This window comes from Acanthochromis polyacanthus, chromosome 1 (genome assembly GCF_021347895.1).
Source record: "Acanthochromis polyacanthus isolate Apoly-LR-REF ecotype Palm Island chromosome 1, KAUST_Apoly_ChrSc, whole genome shotgun sequence".
In the NCBI taxonomy this organism is placed as follows: domain Eukaryota; kingdom Metazoa; phylum Chordata; class Actinopteri; family Pomacentridae; genus Acanthochromis; species Acanthochromis polyacanthus.
The window spans coordinates 54,865,857-54,884,108 of record NC_067113.1 but is presented as its reverse complement, the minus strand read 5'-3'; the positions used below and the strand labels follow the sequence as shown (position 1 = coordinate 54,884,108).

Here is an 18,252-nt window from a genome sequence, read left to right as displayed (position 1 = left end):
ATACTAACACAGTAATACATTTAACATTATCCCAGAATCAGCTCTTGTGTCTATTCCACACATTTTTGAGGTGGGATTTTTAAAAAACAAACAAACAACTTTTTTCACATTTATTGGATGCAGTTAAGCAAACATAGGTAACATATTTTAACAAAAGTGGGGTGACAAAACACATTCAAAGCTGATAAAAAATTGAACAAAATGTGTTTATACATTGACTTAAGACAGATGAAGCTGCATATTAAGCAGAGTTTTATGGCACATTTCATAAAATATGTATAGATTAAGCTGTCTACATTAATTAAAAAATAAAGAAAATGTGTTTAGTTGAATAGCTTTCCTTTCCATACAGGATACCTCTTGCGCCCACTCAGTTGGACCTGCAGGTATTGACAAACTCCATTACCCAGAAGCCTTTGCTACAATAACATAACCACGGGGCATTTTCAGCCAATCAGAGCCCGACCATGATGTTCTGCCACTGACGTGTCGCAGTCGGTTATTATTGAGGAAAAACACGGAGCTGTTTTTGATGTTAGACCTTTAACCACCGTCCAGGTATTATTACCAACAGGTAGAACAATGGCAGAACCCAGCAAGCAGGACATTTCTGCTATTTTCAAGCGACTCCGCTCGGTTCCTACGAACAAGGTGAGTTTAATAAACGGCGGACTGTCTTTAACAAGGAAGTCAGCTGAACTAAATATCTGACACGTCGCACTTTGTGAAACGACAAGGCTGGCTTCAATTCACCAGCTTCATTTTTACCATTTTCTAGTACGTGCCATGTTGAAAATAAGTCAGGCTCGTGTAAAATGTGTTATAAAAGTCGTGAATAGTGCCCTGGTGACATTTCTGGGAGAATAAACTGTCAAAAAACTTAGAAACTGTTCAGCAGACGTGACGTTAGCCATGAGGCTGACAGCCTAGCTAGCTCCAGTTTGACAGTTTACATTAGCCATGTTTGTTTAGGCTCAGTTTTAAGGCCTTTGGTCCGTTCAGAATAATGTCAGACAGCAGTGCAGACGGCCTCAGTGATAAAGAAGTGCTTACAGCTGGCTGCTGTGCTAGTTTTAGTTAATTTCATTGCGAAATTCCAACCAGTTCATCAACAGCTGTTTGAATCAGCAGCATTATCATTATGCTGCACTTCAAACCCTCACAGCTGTTGTTTTACTCTGACAAACACGATTTACTCTGTTGGCTTCCACGTCTATTCTATTGATTTTGGGTTTGTGGTTTGAAACAGGAGGCAGCTGGAAGACCATGTATTAAAATGTCAATTACCTTATGTGTATATATATACGCTGAGAAAATGGTTTATTCTTGCATGTCTGTCTCTTAGGTTTGCTTTGACTGTGCAGCTAAAAACCCCAGCTGGGCCAGCATCACCTATGGAGTATTTCTCTGTATAGATTGTTCGGGGACACACAGGTCTCTGGGGGTGCACCTGTCCTTCATCAGGTAAGCCACAACTTGTATATTGTATGTTTTACAAGAAAAGGCATCTAGCAGAAACAGCTAGGATTCTAACAAACTCAAAAACAACTAAATTTAAACAAAACAACTAACATACAAAAATACATTGTATTAATGTAAAACAAGTGAAACAAAATAAAGAAATGAAAAGTGTATTTTGGTGACGGATATTAGTTCACAAAGCTCTTGGGGGATATATTAGACTCGCACCAATTTTACATATTTTAAGTCACTCAGCGGGTCGTCTGACAAATAATAAATTCAAATTTCATGTAATATGGCAGCCAATCGAGAAATCAACACTGAAGTAATGTGTTCCCCATCTGCAAATGAGGAATAGCTCCTTGTTGGAGGCAACAGTTTCATGAATTACAATAATTTAGTAATAAAAAAACACAACAGAGGTGACGCTCTATGCTTCAGGAGTTAGTCTGTGATGCCAGGGGTCAGCATATGTAGCTGCCCACCCCTACGTCCTCAATCTCCATCCTACTAAGTGTTTGGCTGACTGAGTTATGGTTCAGTTTCACTTCTTCAGGCTGGGAATGAAGTCTTGGCTATCAGGTGCTCATTGTTAAGCTTAGTTCCTGGTCCTTCTCCAGGAGGGGGCTTCATTCTCCCTATTCCCCTCTTTAGAGAGCCTTGGAGATTGGGTAAGGAGCTCAGATATCCGGAAGGAGCTTCGAGAGTAGAGTTGCTGCTCTTTCGTGAGGTTGATTACACATCTGATTAGGTTGTCATCCTGGACGCCTTCCTTTCAAGCTTTCAAGGAGACACTGGGGCAAACCTCACCAGATGGATTACATATCTCATCTGGCCTAGAACGCCTCCGGATCTACCAGTAGGACCTGTAAAACGCTGCCCCGAGAAAGGAGCATCTGGAATGACCAGAGGGCTATATTACGAAGCGAATTTAACATAGCTGGGTTTTCTTTGTGTAAGTCGCCTGGACAAAAAACTAAAACCACAGTCAGCATTTAACGCTTCATGTGACTCTTCTTCCACACAAAACAAAATGATCGCGTGCTTCAATCAACAGGTTGTTGTAATGGAGAACAATTAAAACAACCATTGTGATGGAAGAAAGTGCTGCTTCTTGAAATGATGCAAGACAGGAATGCTGGTGGAAAACCAGTACACGTTCATTAATATATTTATAGAACCGATTCATGCAGCCACTTATGTTTAATAGACAGCTGCACATTACTGCTCAACAGTTTAAGTACCATGGTGATCTGACAGGTTCAAAGAGAACCACCTTTGTGACCCTGAAACTCTGACTTTAGTCTGAAAATACCTGCCAACCTAATAATTTCGCTTCCAGTGTCACCTGACCCCTGATAGTTAGTAAAACACATGTTGTCTATCACTTTCAAAAAATCAAAATATCTGACCTTCAGGATATTTCTTTGCTGCTGAAAACACAAATGCCCTCAGTTGTCAAGCGCTGGGGTGTGTGCTTTGTCCTTGTCCAATCACATATTCTTTAAACCTTGACGTTGTTATGATCTACAGGTCCACTGAGCTGGATTTTAATTGGTCATGGTTCCAGCTAAGATGTATGCAAGTTGGAGGCAACGCCAGTGCTGTGAGTACCTGAGGACAAAATATCAGCCCGCTATCATCATTAAATTGATGATTCCTGTTTGCATTTCTGTGTCTCTTCTGACCTTTCTTTGGCAGATCACATTTTTCAGCCAACATGGGTGCACAACCAGTGCTGCCAATGCCAAGTACAACAGCCGGGCTGCCCAGCTGTATAGAGAGAAGATAAAGACTTTAGCCACACAAGCGACCAAACGCCACGGCACTGAGGTAATGCAAACATTATCGTTTATTGTAAAAATCAAAACAAAAAACACTTGTAGCTTGCTCCAGAGAATTTGAAAATGCTGAAGCAGACAGCGAAGCAAACTCTGACTTCCTGTGTTACACCTTGTCTTATCACACTCTCCTAAAACACATCTGCAAGCGCTCGGGTCGTTAAATTAGTTTTACTGCTCTTCTCCTCCACAGTTGTGGCTTGACAGTCAGGCTCCTCTCTCTCCGACATCACCAGACGACAAACAGGTGGATTTCTTCAGTCTGCATTCACAGGTACAGGAGTGTGCTCACCTAGGTGTGATTTTTATTATCCACATAACTGCCTTTATAAGATAAGATAAGATAAATGTTTTTGATCCGTCACTGGGGTAATTCACGTTGCAGCAGCTGGATACAGATAAGGCAGAAAGAAGCACAAGAATTATAATGATGAAATTATAAATGAATAAATACATTATGACACAGTAAAATTAACATTTGGATAAGTACAGTTATGATATGCTGAGTTTACTTGTAGATATGTATACATGTGACATGATACATTTACATACATACACACATGATATTGAGGATAATCTACCCACAGTTCTGTTGTTGCAGTCCAAAAATGTTATTGGCAGAAAAACACTGTGATTTGCATGATGTTATTACACATGAAGAGCTGTAAGAGAATAGTGTTGTACCTTGTTGATTGATCTGGAAGAGTTGTAAAGGTCTAAATACTCATGAAGTGACTGCGTGTGTCTGTGCAATGACCAGACTCCTCCTGAGAATTTGAACATGGCTAAAATGAGTCTCAGCTCGTCCACATCAGAGAATCCTTCGACCACGGAAAAAGACGAAGACCAAAATGGTATGTTGCTGATAAAAACTGGAGCATGTTGACACTTGAAGCAGTTTTGTGGCTCACCACGTTTGCATACACTCCATTTTCAGGTAATTTAGAGGAGGGACCTAGTGTGGAAATGCTCAGTGTGTCTCCAAAAGCAAATCCAGGTTTGTGTTCTTCATGTCTAGGATTCTCTGCCTTAATTGAATTCTGTCTCAATCAATTCTTTGGGAGATGTAGCTTTACTGTCCTTCACTTTTTCCAGAGCCCTCCTCTCTTCTCAAGAAGAAACCAGCAGGTGCCAAGAAAACAGTATGTAGAAAGCAGTATTTAAAAAAAACAACTCTGTGTATACTAATGTGTATCTGTGACTGGATGCAGGAATTCTTAAAGTGTGTCTGTTTGTAGCTGGCCTCGAAGAAGGGCGGTCTGGGCGCTCAGAAGGTGAGCAGCCGGAGTTTCTCAGAGCTGGAGAAGAAAGCTCAGGCTGCTGACAAGCTCAGAGAGAAACAAGAGAACTCTGCTGCTGCCAAGAAGAATATTCAACCTGAGGAGTCCATGTGAGAGGAGTTACTGTTCTTAAATGTTCAGTCTTAATCTTTCATGTAGTAATCGCTTGATCTCCAAAAGAGGGAGTCACTTTGCATCCTTTACAAGGAGATCATAGAGCAGCTTTCAGTCTGTTTATAGTCATGAATTCTTTATCTCAGCAGAAGGCGGCTTTGAACATCATCAGTACATGTCCCATCTGCTGCATTTGGCTCACCTGTTACTGGATTTTTTTTCTGTCTGTTCTGCTTTTCTTCTCTCCCTCAGCACTCCCTCCATGCGACTGGCCTATAAAGATCTTGAGCAGCAGAGAAAACTTGAGGAGCAGAAGTTGATGAAGGGACTGGAGGGGAAGAAGAGGGAGCAGGCAGAGAGGCTGGGCATGGGTCTGGGCATCAGGAGGTACGATGGCAAAAATGAACACTAATAAAAGCCTCTAGTTGATTTAAGAAATAGTTTTCATTTCTCTGAGTCTTGCTCTCATTTTGCTTCATTTTCTGATTGTCTCTGTAGTGGAGTTTCTCACTCTGTGATGTCCGACATGCACATCATCCAGCAGGAAAGTCCACTCGGAGCAAAGACCAGCAAAGGACGACGATTTACGGAGGAAGAGGAGGATGAAGGGTCCTTCAGCTCTAGGTCAGATGAAGAAAAGTTAAAATCTTGTGTTCTAAATGTATATAGCTAATATAATTAATATTGCAGTTGTATTATTGATTCTTATGTCTTTGATGTTTATTTGTATCCTTGTTAATGCCATTATTTGTGTTGACTGGTAACTAACACCCTTGCACATCCATAATTAACATAAAATAATCTCTACTGCAAGTTTTTGTATGTTACAGAAAAAATAACATAGAATATTCTGCAGTTGAGTATTAAATGTAGTCTTGTAGAAGTTTTCCTAAAGTCAAGGGAGGATATTTAAAAAAAAAAAGACATGAATATTTTTATTTAACTGCTAACTTCATGCAAAATGCAGTAAACACAAACAGGAAAAACTCAAATCAAGAATTTGTGTAAGCACTTTTTAACTTGACAAGTGTCTTAGAGTGACATCAAGGCTCTGTTGTAACCAGACTTATTCAAACCAAACTGAAGATAGTTTGTTAGACAGCTCCCCAATGGAGTTGTACAATGGATACGAATCCAACCTTTCAAATTCTTCAATGTTTGTGCCTTGTATGTCATTTTTCTGTTTATCTTGTTCTTTTTACAATGTTTTAAACATGGATTCTGAATTAATGTCATAATTCTTACTGTGTTGTCGCGTTTCTGTACTACATCTGAATTATTTTAATGCTTGAAAAGCCCCGAAAAGCACGAGAGTAATGTTAGCGCATTATTGTAAACTGCTTCTTCCTTTAGGGTCCTGTCTCGGTTTGAGGATCAAACAGAAACCTCAGATAGTTTCTCTTCACGGTGGAGTGAAGGGCTTGATGGAGGAGGTTGGATGAAAGACAGCAAGAAGCCAGAGCCGGACTTCTACTTGTCCTCCACCATCTCTTCACTTGATGACAGGTAGGATTTGTATTAATTATAGTTCTCAGGAGCTCAGTGTTGTTGCTTGAGAATATAGAACCTGAAGGTTTTTGCACTGGAACATTCAACACAAGGCAGCTTGGAGTTGTAATTTATCCACACTGTTATAACGAGATGATTTGATGATTTTCTTCTTATGGTCTCATTCTGTTGTTCAATAATTCCATACTATTTAAGATTACCTTGACTTGGACGACTGAGAATCTCCACACACTGTTTTTATTTGCAATGATTTTCTGTTTTCAGGCCCACATCCAGAAGGAAACCAGAACCAGTACCCGTCTCAGACACAGGAGAAGCTCGGAAAAAGTTTGGAAATGAAGTCAAAGCCATCTCATCTGACATGTACTTTGGAAAACAGGACAACTCTGAGGTACACAGTAAGAGTTGTATCCTATACTGTGTATGTTATCTTCTGCATGATTAAAGTCGACCTGTATACAGCATGTGATGATTGTAGATGATTATCATAGGTTTTCATATTCATGCAGTAATATTGGTGATGCTGGAAAACCTGGGAAAAGTACGCTGCTTGCAGTTTTATTCCTCAACTTAAAATTAATTTACCAAGATGAAGGATATGTTTTCACTGAAACTTAAAAGTATATTTTCTACTTTTCTCTTTTATAGTATGAGGCAAAGACACGGCTGGAGAGATTTTCTGGGAGCGCTGCTATAAGTTCAGCAGACCTGTTTGATGATCCAAAGAAGCAGCCCGGTAAGACACGTCTACATTTTCCCTTTGCAAAGACAACTGTCATGTACACTTCAGTTTTTAATAATAGAGAAAGATAAATAAATGTTGAATCTCATGCAAGGACATTTTGCTAATGTTGCTGTAAATTATTTTTTTCTGTGGAGCTTTCTTGCATTTGTGTAAAGTCACAAACAAACTGTTTATGATGCAAAAAAAGATTGCTTCAATGTGATAAATGCCTTTTAAGATACTACTGTGGTGAATTTTTAATCGGACTACCAGACTCCCCGAATTACTCCTAACACCCAATAATCAAAGCACATTTAAGAGAAGGAAAACTGGAGCAGGGTTTGTTATCTAGAATGCACACACCTCACAGTCGCCAACAACAAACCGAGCTGGTCTCGAGGTCAACTGAAGATGGAGAAGAAAACATGAACGTAAATAAAATTCTTCACCCTGCCCTACGTGCGTCATCGTTCTCCCCAAAGTTTGATTACCGCCTGATTCTGACCTCCTGTTATAAGCTGTGTGGTCATCCTCGCATGCTTTGTTTACATTCAAACACTGTACAATCTTTGTTTTCGGTACATCTTGTTAACTGGCCTCTTTAATTGGATATTTCCCTCTGTTTCATTTCAGTCCAAACTAGTTCACACAATGCTGATTTAAGCTGTCAGATAAATCTCTGTATTTTTCAGTGTACCTCCTATGTATCTGGTGTTTGTGGAGACATTCCCACGCTGGTGCACTGATAGCAAAAGTTTTACTTCAATCAGCATTGATTAGTTTGCCAAAGCTAACGTGAGGAGCAGCTGTATGATGAGGCAGAGGAGGCTACAGCATGATGGAGTCTATGGTGGGAAAAGCCTAGTAGATATCCAAGAAAAGATAACAAAGAAACTCAGCATTCAAAGGAAGGATTCCAGTTTATAAAATAAATAAAAATCACTAGCCATGCATACATTATCAGCTTCCATTAATAGTGTTTGTGTAATTACAGGTTTCAGTTAAATGTGTTTTTCTTGATGATGGGGTCAAACTGTCTGCACATCACTGCCACAATAGGGTCTTCTTGACTACTGCTGCGTTCTATTAGTACTAAAGAGAAAATCCTAAATGCATAAAAAAATGATGAAACTTGTCACACAATCGACTTGTCTATACGACTCTTGGTCTTGTTCCCACAGCGAGTTCCTACCGTCTGACCGATGTGCTGCCCAGCGCTCCTGACATGTCGCAGCTCAAACTTGGAGTTCGCTCAGTCGCAGGAAAACTGTCGGTCATGGCCAGCGGTGTAGTTAGCTCGATTCAGGTCAGTCACACATCTTATGAAACAATATCATGCATATCTACATCTTGCTTGAATACTAGTTCTTATAATGTATGTCTGTGTTTTTTTTTGTTTTTTTTTAGGATCACTACGGCTCCTGAATCCCAATGTCTCCTGTTGGATCTGTAGTCGTGCTCTGTTTAACAGAATTAAATCACAGTTTCAATGAGTGATGGGAGCTCATCTTGGGAGAGACAGAAAAACAAAGATCAGTGTGACAAGCCAGTCTGCAATATTTACCCCGAAATTACTCTGTCTGTATCTACATCTAGTTTAGATAATGTATATACTTAACAGATGCTAGAGTCAAATCAAAAGGAGCAAAGCACAATATTTTCAGTGGAATTATTTCCTCCTGTAGACGTCTTGAAGAGAGATTTCTGTATATAGTACAGTCATGAAGAATATTTAGTTTACATTATATTGCTTAGTTTGCTTTGAGGTTTGGAGGTTTAAATATTTAGAAAAATGTATGTAGCAGAGTGGATTTGTGGTGTTTGGAAGAAGAGGAAATCTTTTGATTCTGTTGAGGCGATCAAAGCCTAAATGGGGAGACAATTCTGTTGTTATTACTTAACTGGACAACACACTCTCGCTCATCACATGCAATCTGTAATGTTGTTTTGTGCTTTTCATGTGCACATTGATGCAGGTTTAAAAGTGTCCTTTCCGTCCCCAAAGTGCACTTATGTTTGCTCTTCCACAGACAGGACCAAAAGCTGATAAAGAGGCCTTGGGGGACCAGATATATATTTCTTAATTGACTATCAGTTATAAAAACTGATGATTGATGGCCTGTTTAGCATATAAGCTTCATTATTCTGTGAATAGCTAACTTTTTAAAATAGCTTTTGTTGACCTTGCAGATATAGTTACAAAAAGCCAGGATGACACGTTGAAGCAGCTAAATACAGAGTTTTACAAAAGGAATAATAATGTGCTCTTGCTGAGAATTAGGTGAAAAGATCCACACAACTTTCATGTCAGTCAGGATAGCTGGTTAGCTTAGCTTAGCATAAAGACCAGAAATGTGTAGCCTGACGTCCAAAGCAGAGTTTTCCTGCATAGAGGAATTTTTCGGTGTCTCCCATAGACCACTTTTGTTTTATTGCGGTTTAATTTACTCCCAAAGGCTTCTTCTCATCAAAGAGAAACCCCGCCAAGCTAACAAAATGTGCCTGCCACTGTCTCTAAAGCTCACTGATTAAATGATTGTATGTTCTTTATTCAATCCAACAAAATACAAAGTTGTATTTCCAAGATTGCCTATTACTACTCACAAATGATCTATATATATCAGCTTAAACATTCGAAGGGTGTCACATCTTCTCAGCTAAATCTCAGCAAAATAGAAATAGGATAAATCTCTAAAATTATTCCTTGAAAAAGAAACTCTTGGTGATTCAACCTAACTCCACCAGAATGAACCTTCTTGATGAAGGTCAGTTGCACTAATTGTTAAATTATTATTTTTCCTCAGTCCAGTTGTTTATAATTAGACACTATGAAGAATATGGTCAATGATGCTATATATAGATTTATTGGATTTAGGGGTGCCTTTAATGAGGTGTCGGTTTGCATTTTCTTGAAGTCTGTATGTAGATGTTTGTAGTGAATTTCTAAAATGTAGCCTTTGATAAATGATCTAACGGCACACTCTAAGGACTGTTAAATGCCAGGATTTCCAGATGTGGTGAGACCTTTTTTGTAGCTTTTAGGCCTCATTTCCACTTCAAAAGTGAACGTGAACAGTCCCTTTAAAACCTTCAGAGTTCACACTGCCAAGGTGTTTTCTTTAAATAACGGAGATGGCGATGAAACAGAAACAGAATGATGAGTGGTGCCAGAGTGGGATTTGGATTTGATAGCATTAGGGAAGCAGCTGATATCTGCTCCTGGTGTTGGTATTAAAACACACAGCTTATGCTTTAGCATTTCAGTAAAGCTTGCCATGATATTAGCAATTCTACATCTGGTAAACGATTGTGCAGTTAGGGGACTAGTGTTTTTAAAAGGACAGACGTCCCACAGTATGAAGTATTACTGAGCAATTTCTGTACTGTCGAAATCTCTCAGGAGTTTGATTTGAAACACTAAAAGAGGGTAAAGTAAGAGCTGTACATCCTCCAATGACCAAATATTTGTTTACTCCCATCACTTTATGCCTTAGCCCAAAGATCTTTAATTAGCACACCCAAACGTTGCTATATTGTGGAGTCTTTTAGTTATCTTTTTGCACATAATTTGTTAGAAATTGCATGTGGCAGCTTTTGCTTGGACGTACTGTAATTGTTGCCTCTAAGTTTGCGCATCCATGTTAAACTTCAGTTTTGTTGATGTTTGTAAGATCGTGTCTTCTGCTGTGGAATATTGTTGAATGTTACATAGAAGAATAGTGGCTTGTGTAATTTGCATGGCTCTTGTAGTTAGTAGGATACACATCGTGAGTAAAAGACGTTTAATAATAGCTGTATAGTCGGCTATGAACAATGCTGTTTAGGACTTTGAATTACCATTTATAGGAAGCTACTGATAATCGAATTTTGACAATTTTTGACACTCAAAATGTAGGTAGGAATTTTGGAAAACATGCCAAATAAAAGGTTTGTGGCTGAACTCTCCTGTCTTCATTACTTCTCTTACTTCTGTCAGATAATGGTGGAACATTTCCCAGTTAATTTAGCAGATTTTACATTATATTGTGCGAACAACAGTCCAAAGCATAAGATGTTCAACTCTCAGTTAGATAAATCAGAGAAAAATAGTAAATCCTTACTTTGCATTATGCTTTTGTTTATTTTACTTATGTATTTAATGGCTTGTTATATGGCTGAAATAATCAGTTTTAAAAAAAATTACCTTGCATGGTAATTTTCTGCCAATCGATTGATCGTGTTATCGATTAAATGTCCCAGTTTTATCACCAGACATTATTAATCCAACAAATGCTGGCAGTCGCTTACGTGGCTGACTGCCGCATTTAAGGTACCACCTTTGCTGTCGGAATTGTGACAGTCTCGGATGGAGCCCGTGGAACAGCGTGTGACCGTAGACTGAAAGTTATCGTTTATGTTTGCAATATTTGTGTCCGCATGAGTGTTAAGTTAAAACACGCTGCTTTTGTGACGGTTTTACAGTTTTGATGCTTCTTACTGGGTGCGGTTGTATTTTTTTACGAGGAGCACCTGAAGGCAGCCCTTCTCCAAGGAACAGTGCAGCTAAAGTAGTGTAGTAGTAGTAGTAGCGGTAACACATGTGAAAAAAATAGCCTTTATCTAAACCTTTTTAGGTAATTTCCAACATTATGAACTTATATCTGAAGCAAGGATATTATTTTACTCGGAAAAGTAACCAATAGCCCGTTATCTTTTTTTTTTTAATCTGGTAGGCGTGTTTTGTTTTCTAAAAGTTAAGCAGCGGTTTATTAGTTTGCTAAAAATGCCAACAGAAGTAAAGCAGAGGAAGAAAACTCAAAAACTAAATGATGAAGTGACGGAAACTGCAAAAGATGAAGCGCAGAAAGTAAAAACAGAAGACAAGACGGGAGGAAATAAAGCGTCTTCACGTCTGGACATTAAAAGTGTGATGTGTTTAATGTCGCTTGCTGCTTGCGGGGCTTTGAGCTGGTAAGTCAGACTATTAACGTGATATAAATAGTTTTTTTTTGTGTGTGTGTGTTTCTGTCTACTAAAGTTCTTCTGGGTTTCAGGGTGGTGCTGCAGCAAAATGAGAGGTTTTCCCACATTGAGGAAAAGTACAAATCACTGCATGGAAAAGCTTCCAGTCTGTTCGACATGGAGGAGGAGATTGTCAGAGTTTCTAAAAAGGTACGTTTGAGCGTCAGAGGAGCTTTCAAGGGTCAATTCCCACAGTTTCTTAGTATCAGACAATGCAAATAACTTTGAAAGTAACTCACTAAAACTATATTCCGCTGAATTAGTAATCCCTGTTTAAACTACTGACAGTGTGTTCTTCATATTATACAGAAAAAAATTCATTGCTACAACAGAGAAATGAAATTCATGTTGCAAACTTACCTGATTAAAATCACACAATCAGTCAATACAAAACGGCACTGGATTTAAAGGAACTCAAAATATTCACGGCTAGGACAGCTTTAGAAGAAAATAAAACCACAAAAAGTGAGCCTGAAATTACTAGTGGAGAGACAGGATGTAATGTTAATCAGGAGATTGATCAAAGTGTTGATACAAAAACTAACTCCAAAGAAACAAAGCCTAGGGTCAAAAAAGAGAGTACATATTGTGGCTGTAGACCTGAAAGCACCTTCAAAGCAAATACAGACATTTTGAATTCAGTTACACATTTCACTGCAGACCAAATGACGTTTTCTTCGTACCAGTTAAACGCCTGACTGCTGCATTTTCAGCTAATTGTAGCTGGATAAAGTTGGACTGTGTCAACCCACATATACAAGGAATTACAGTAGTACAGTTCATTTTAAATTAAGTTTTCCCCCACTTTTCTCCCCACGTTTCCTGAAAAAAAACAGTCTCTTTACATCAAAGCTTCTCAAGGTTGAGGATGAGGTTCCCCACTAAGCTACACGAGATGATTCACAGGATAGAAAAGAAGAAAAAAGTTTTATTGTAGTGTTTTTGCTGAACAAAGCTGTCAGATTTTTAGGATTTTTTAAAAATATCTTTGCCTTTCTTGAAAAATTCTGAATAGTTTCACTTATTCAGGACAAAAGATCTCTCACTCCTTGTACAATGGCAGTAAGGGTTGCAATTAGACTTGCCTTGTTTTTAAGAGGTCAAAGATGAAAAATATTGAGAATTACCACATTAATTTTTAAAGAAAATTCAAGAAAACTACTCAGCTGAGCCTGGATTATCTCTCCTGCATCTCAGTACACATTTGATGGCTCTCAGCACATTGCTCTTTCTTTTAAAGTCCACCTCTGCTCTGCCTCGTGTTTGCATGACTTTGCTTCACTGTATGTATCCGATGTGAGTACTGAGGATCATAGAGCTCCCACAGAAACAGCCCTCCTGTTTTGTGTTGCGGCTGCAGCTCGCCACCTCTGAAGACGACTTGCAGGCGGCGCTCTCCACCGTCTCCTTGGCAACAAGACTCCAGCAGGACATCTCCACCCTACACGCCGCCGTCATGGCGATGCAGGCCGACGAGAACTCCGCATCCCGGGACTTGCAGACGGTCAACGCCCACTTCCTTAACGTGACGGAGACGTGGCAGCAGCGGCTGGCCGTCGTCACCTCAGACCTGTCTGCCCTCAAGGCCGAGTCCAGGGAGGCTCATGCAGGAGCCACTGAGCGGGTGAACGAGGCCGAGCGGAGGGCCCGGTCGCTGGCGGAGAGGCTGGAGGAGCTGGAGGACAGCACCAAGAGGAACACTCGAGCTCTGGAGCGCACCGAGGAGAACGACGCCAAGCGAGCGCAGAATCAGCTGGACTGGAACACCGAACAGATCCACAAGCTGGAGGAGCTGATCGGCAGCCTGAGCAGGAGGGAGGCCGAGCTGAACTCCCAGCTGCAGGAGCACATTCCCCGAGCACAGCAGTGTGAGGAGCACCTGCCGCAGGTGGAGGAGGCGGTGCGCTCCATCCTCAGACTGGGCGGAGATCTGAACGCGGCGGAGAAGAGGCTGGAGGAGGTGACGCTACAGGTGTTTGGGACCGAGGACAGCATGCTGAAAGCGCTGAACGAAATCCTCGAGATCAGGCAGGAGCTGGACACCCTGCAGGCTCACAACAGCATCCTGAAGATGAAGAATGAGCTGTCCGTGGTCAAAGAGGCGGTCCATGAACTCACCATGGTGTTGAGGGAAAGTAGAGTGGACAGCCAAGCGGACGTGGACCCTCTGGAGGAAGAGGGATGGAAATACGAAGATGAGGAGGAGATGTGGGAAAAAGATGAGCAGGACGAATCAACTCAACCTCTTCTAGATGACTTCACTGAGTGAGGTCATTGTTTTGTCAGCTAGGGAGAAGGAGTGGCGATTTCGTATCGTATTATGTGCTGTAAAAGGCCTTAAATGAAGTTTAATATTAAAGTTCTGCTACGTTTGTACCTCAGTTCAGCGTCATTGTGAAAGTAGCCTGTTGTCAACATGCACTGTAGTACAGCACACACATTTAACTTCCTGTACTATTTTTATAAAACACTTCATTAGTCTCTAGCTGCCCATTTGCAGTTTTACACATATAATTAATTAGCTCATTAGATGGTAGTCAGTCTCATATTTAATGTATCGAGTAAACATTGTTCAGGTGATTGTTTTTTTTTTGTATTATTCAGCCTTAACTGAATATTTTTTATGTTCTGAAGTGTTGCTTGGAGAAAATGAGTGTTTTGATGGTGTGTTAGGAAACTGTACATGGCATTTTCTTAATGTGCAGACACAGACATACAAATATGTAGAAAATGATGAATCAGAGAAAAAGCAATAATGAACATCATCATGAGTTGCAGCTCTTGGTAGGTTTTGTAAATGTTTTGACATTTTTCACATTTCCATCTGATATTTGTTTCCACTACAGCACAGTTTATTTAAATAAAATCACATTTTTTGTACATATAATGTTTTATTTGTTTGAATTTATTTTGCACAAGTTTCTCTCATGTTCATCTTTTGTTAAAGGGGGAAAAACCTCAGGGGATGCCTTGTAATGCTGATCTGCTTCAGGTAGTTCCGTCTCTTGCCTAAACTTGCCTGTTTTATCCGTCTCTCCATGAACTGTATGTTGTGTTTCAGTGTGAGAGCGTCCAGCTGATGCTGGAGGGTCTCGGGGGTCAGCGAGGGTCTCTGCAGCCTCAGCTGGAGGCTTTGGAGCGGGACGTGGGCCGGCTGAAGGAGTGGGCCTCAGGGCTGACGGAGAAACGAGCTCAGCTTCAGAGCAGCATGACGTCACTCAGAAACGCTGTGGGACAGATTGAAGAACGCACCTCAGCCATCACCAAGGACTTTACCAACAAGGTTAGTCCACCTGAAATCTGTCCTGGCTTCTATAACTGCAGATGCAGGTTAGAAAATTCAACTACAGCCTGCAACTAAAAATCATTTCTATTGATGAAGCTGGCAGGGATAATCATGAAATACTCTCTTTATGTCTTGGTTTTACTAAGAAAGGTGTCCCAATTTACTGCCATATAAGATTCATACAAACTTCAGATCCTGAGCCTTCAGAAATTACAGTCACCAAATATTTGACATTTGTTCTTAAAGAACACCTTATTGGAAGATCAGAATAGTTGATGATTCATTTTGTCTTGGTCAACCCATCATTGTAGCTCCATAAAAAATATAAAGTATTTCTAAAATATGCCGCTTTTGATTTCCGAGAGCAAATACACAAGATGTGAAATTAATAGTGAAGGGTAAATGAGTAGTCCTGTTTCCTGCTGTACAAGTGAATTCTTACAGTTTTATTACCTTCAGTGGGTGTGGAATGGATTCCCACAGATGTAAATCAGTATTAATATGTCAGATCTATCAATCTATCTGCTGCTTAAAGAGACAAAAATGGTAAAGAATGATCATTTTTATGCAGCTGGGGTGCCAAAAAAAATGCAGTAAAGTAATGGAAAACAACCATCTCATGAAAATTCAGTGATTTCACAGAATTAAAATGCACCTTTGAGTCTGACTTTTACATGAGATCATGTGTATTTTTTTGGCTTTTTAATGTTTAATAAGGATATTTGCACGTGAAATTACCTTTAATATATAGTAGTTGTATCTACTTTTATTCATATATTTAAAATATTAAACTTGAATTTAACAATTTCATCTATTAAATAAAGAGGAAATATTTGCAAATTTTCAATAAATTTGCAAATGTACGCTACCAGTGAAAAGTTTGGACTCACCTTCTCATTCAGTGCTTTTCATTTATTTGTATTATTTTCTACATTGTAGGTTAATACTGAAGATTAACCTTTTTTGTTTACAAAATGTTTCCATATGTATTCTTTTATAGTTTTGATGTCTTCAGTATTAATTTACAATGTCTATAATAATGAAATAAAAAGCACTGAATGAGAAGGTGTGTCCAAACTTTTCAGTTTTTTGGGTCAAAAAATGAAACTACTATGTTTAGTTTGCATTTTACTTATAAATTCACTGTCTGTTTTTGTAATTTTATTGTTATTTTTGTTTATTTCAAACATATAGAAAAAAAATCTGTAAAGTAAAAAAGAAAATTGAATAAAAATGAGAGATTTTTCTTTTACAATGTTCTTTTGTTATTTTTAAAAGGCCAATAAATGTAACAAACTCACTTTTCTTTTCTTTTTTTTTTTACACCAACCCTTTCTTTTTAACAATCGAAACTTTTCCTAGGTGCACTTTCACATCTTTTCCTCCTGTGTTGACCCTCCAGGTGGCGTCGGTGAGGACAGATGTGCGCAGGATGGACGGCCTGCAGTCGGAGTCGGAGTCTCTGCTGACTCAGGTGGGGGAGCTGGAGGACAAGACCACTCAGGTGGAGCACAGCATGGTCAAACGTATCGGAGACGTGCTCGCCAGCAGCATCGACCGAGTGTCCAATCTCCGAGCTGCGTCGGAACGCAACGCTCAGACCATAGAGCAGCTCCGGAGGCGAGTCCCTGAACTCACCGCCGCCGACAAGCAGATCTCGGAGCGCCTGAGGGAGCTGGAGAGCGGCCGGGCTCGCCTCGTTCGAACAGTGACCTTCGCCAGCGACCTTAAGCCAAAGGTGGCTGCTATTAAGAGAGACTTCAGGGCGTTTGAGCCTCAGCTGTCAGATCTGACTCTACGTATAGGAAGGCTAGCAGAAGATCTCGGTAAGAGAGAGCAGGAGATCTCTGAGCTCCGGCAGACTTTATCTAACCTCACTGCAGTTGAGAGAGATTTAAGTGTTGCAACTAAACAGGTTAGTGAAATAGCTGATTTATCCGATATGGGAGAGATGCACAGACCGACATGAAAAACACTGATAACATTGTTTGGGTTTCATTTACCCATTTCAGCACTGCTGTTTGAGGATTTACTCCAGGAAATATTACAAATGAAATAAAGGAAACGACAAAACCAGTGATCCCAACTGTTAATAAATATGAGCGTGAACAATTTAGCAGCCGGTCTGTCAACATTCCTAAATGCTTTTGAGCTTTGTTTGTGTGAGCTCATGACAGAGATTCCTCTCCTGTTCTACTGGAGTTCAGTGGTGGACATGTGACTGGTTTATTGTCATTATTTCTTGGCTTCTATCCCATTTTTCAGTGTTTTCACGTGTCTTGTGATTCAAAGGTTCTGGAAATTCAGGCAAACTATAGAAAAATGTAATATTTTCATTCATTCTAATTCATTTTTTGGAATGTAGTTTGGCTTTTTGGTGGAATATGCTTAATTGCATTCCTGCTGGGAGGATGAAGATGCCACTCTCATGTTAGTAGGAATGTAAGGATGATGGGATAAGCTGAATGAGTATGATTTACAGTTGAAGACAAAATTATTGAAGATAAAATTTCATGGGGGGGGGCTATGAAATTTTTAGTTTTTTCCCCCCTAAAAGTCCCAAATGCTGTTGACAGATGAATTTTTACCACAGCTTTTCTAAACATCCTAGTTTTATTTTGGATGCTTGCATTGTTTTACTTCACACACAGAAACAAGATTATTTATTAACAAAAAGCAAAGACTACCAGGGTCATTATTAAACCCTTTGATGCTTATAGTCAGTTGCGCATCCTTTTTGCTGGATAACAGCTTGCAGTCATTTGTTGTAGTTTGTAACAAGTCTAACCCATCTCCTGAGGAATTCCAGCCCGTTCTTCTTTGGCAAATCTCTAAAGCTCCTCCAGATCTGATGGTCTTCTGGCATGGATCCTGGTCTTCAGTTGACCTCACAGGTTTTCAGTAGGATTCACGTCAGGGCTTTGTACAAGCCCGTAAGTATCGTTCACTTTGGTCTTCTGGAGGTAGATCTTCACCAGGAGTGATGTTGTTCACTAAAATCCAACTTGATTCCACCTCGTTTAATAACTAAACTCC

At 39.8% G+C, this 18,252-nt stretch overlaps 2 protein-coding genes across 4 annotated transcripts; both read left to right on the top strand.

Moving 5' to 3' along the window:
* Nucleotides 1-471: 471 nt before the first annotated feature.
* On the top strand, nucleotides 472-10,869 carry arfgap3 (ADP-ribosylation factor GTPase activating protein 3). Its single transcript, XM_022212569.2, has 16 exons — nucleotides 472-651; nucleotides 1,346-1,464; nucleotides 2,995-3,067; nucleotides 3,163-3,294; nucleotides 3,496-3,576; nucleotides 4,063-4,156; nucleotides 4,240-4,299; nucleotides 4,398-4,444; nucleotides 4,541-4,692; nucleotides 4,949-5,083; nucleotides 5,195-5,320; nucleotides 6,050-6,202; nucleotides 6,470-6,596; nucleotides 6,854-6,941; nucleotides 8,111-8,235; nucleotides 8,337-10,869. Exons 1-16 carry the CDS (start codon nucleotides 583-585, stop codon nucleotides 8,352-8,354), a joined length of 1,599 nt encoding a protein of 532 aa, XP_022068261.2. The 5' UTR covers nucleotides 472-582; the 3' UTR covers nucleotides 8,355-10,869.
* A 406-nt stretch (nucleotides 10,870-11,275) lies between these two features.
* Nucleotides 11,276-17,332, top strand: ikbip (IKBKB interacting protein). 3 transcript variants are annotated; one of them, XM_022212573.2, is made up of 4 exons: nucleotides 11,276-11,879; nucleotides 11,963-12,080; nucleotides 13,291-14,200; nucleotides 14,992-15,093. In XM_022212573.2, exons 1-3 carry the CDS (start codon nucleotides 11,692-11,694, stop codon nucleotides 14,197-14,199), a joined length of 1,215 nt encoding a protein of 404 aa, XP_022068265.2. In that variant the 5' UTR covers nucleotides 11,276-11,691; the 3' UTR covers nucleotide 14,200; nucleotides 14,992-15,093. The 3 variants fall into 3 exon arrangements, with proteins under 3 accessions (XP_022068265.2, XP_022068264.2, XP_022068266.1); XM_022212574.2 differs by lacking the exon at nucleotides 13,291-14,200 and adding an exon at nucleotides 16,619-17,332 and having other exon boundaries at nucleotides 11,435-11,879; nucleotides 14,992-15,213; XM_022212572.2 differs by lacking the exon at nucleotides 14,992-15,093 and having other exon boundaries at nucleotides 11,278-11,879; nucleotides 13,291-14,810.
* Nucleotides 17,333-18,252: the final 920 nt, after the last annotated feature.

Coding starts and splice junctions, on each gene's coding strand:
- arfgap3 (XM_022212569.2), top strand. CDS start 583: ATGGCAGAACCCAGCAAGCAGGACATTTCTGCTATTTTCAAGCGACTC. Junction 3,068..3,162: donor TTGGAGGCAACGCCAGTGCT/GTGAGTACCTGA, acceptor TTTCTTTGGCAG/ATCACATTTTTCAGCCAACA. Junction 6,597..6,853: donor GAAAACAGGACAACTCTGAG/GTACACAGTAAG, acceptor TCTCTTTTATAG/TATGAGGCAAAGACACGGCT.
- ikbip (XM_022212573.2), top strand. CDS start 11,692: ATGCCAACAGAAGTAAAGCAGAGGAAGAAAACTCAAAAACTAAATGAT. Junction 11,880..11,962: donor GCTTGCGGGGCTTTGAGCTG/GTAAGTCAGACT, acceptor TCTGGGTTTCAG/GGTGGTGCTGCAGCAAAATG. Junction 12,081..13,290: donor TTGTCAGAGTTTCTAAAAAG/GTACGTTTGAGC, acceptor TTGCGGCTGCAG/CTCGCCACCTCTGAAGACGA.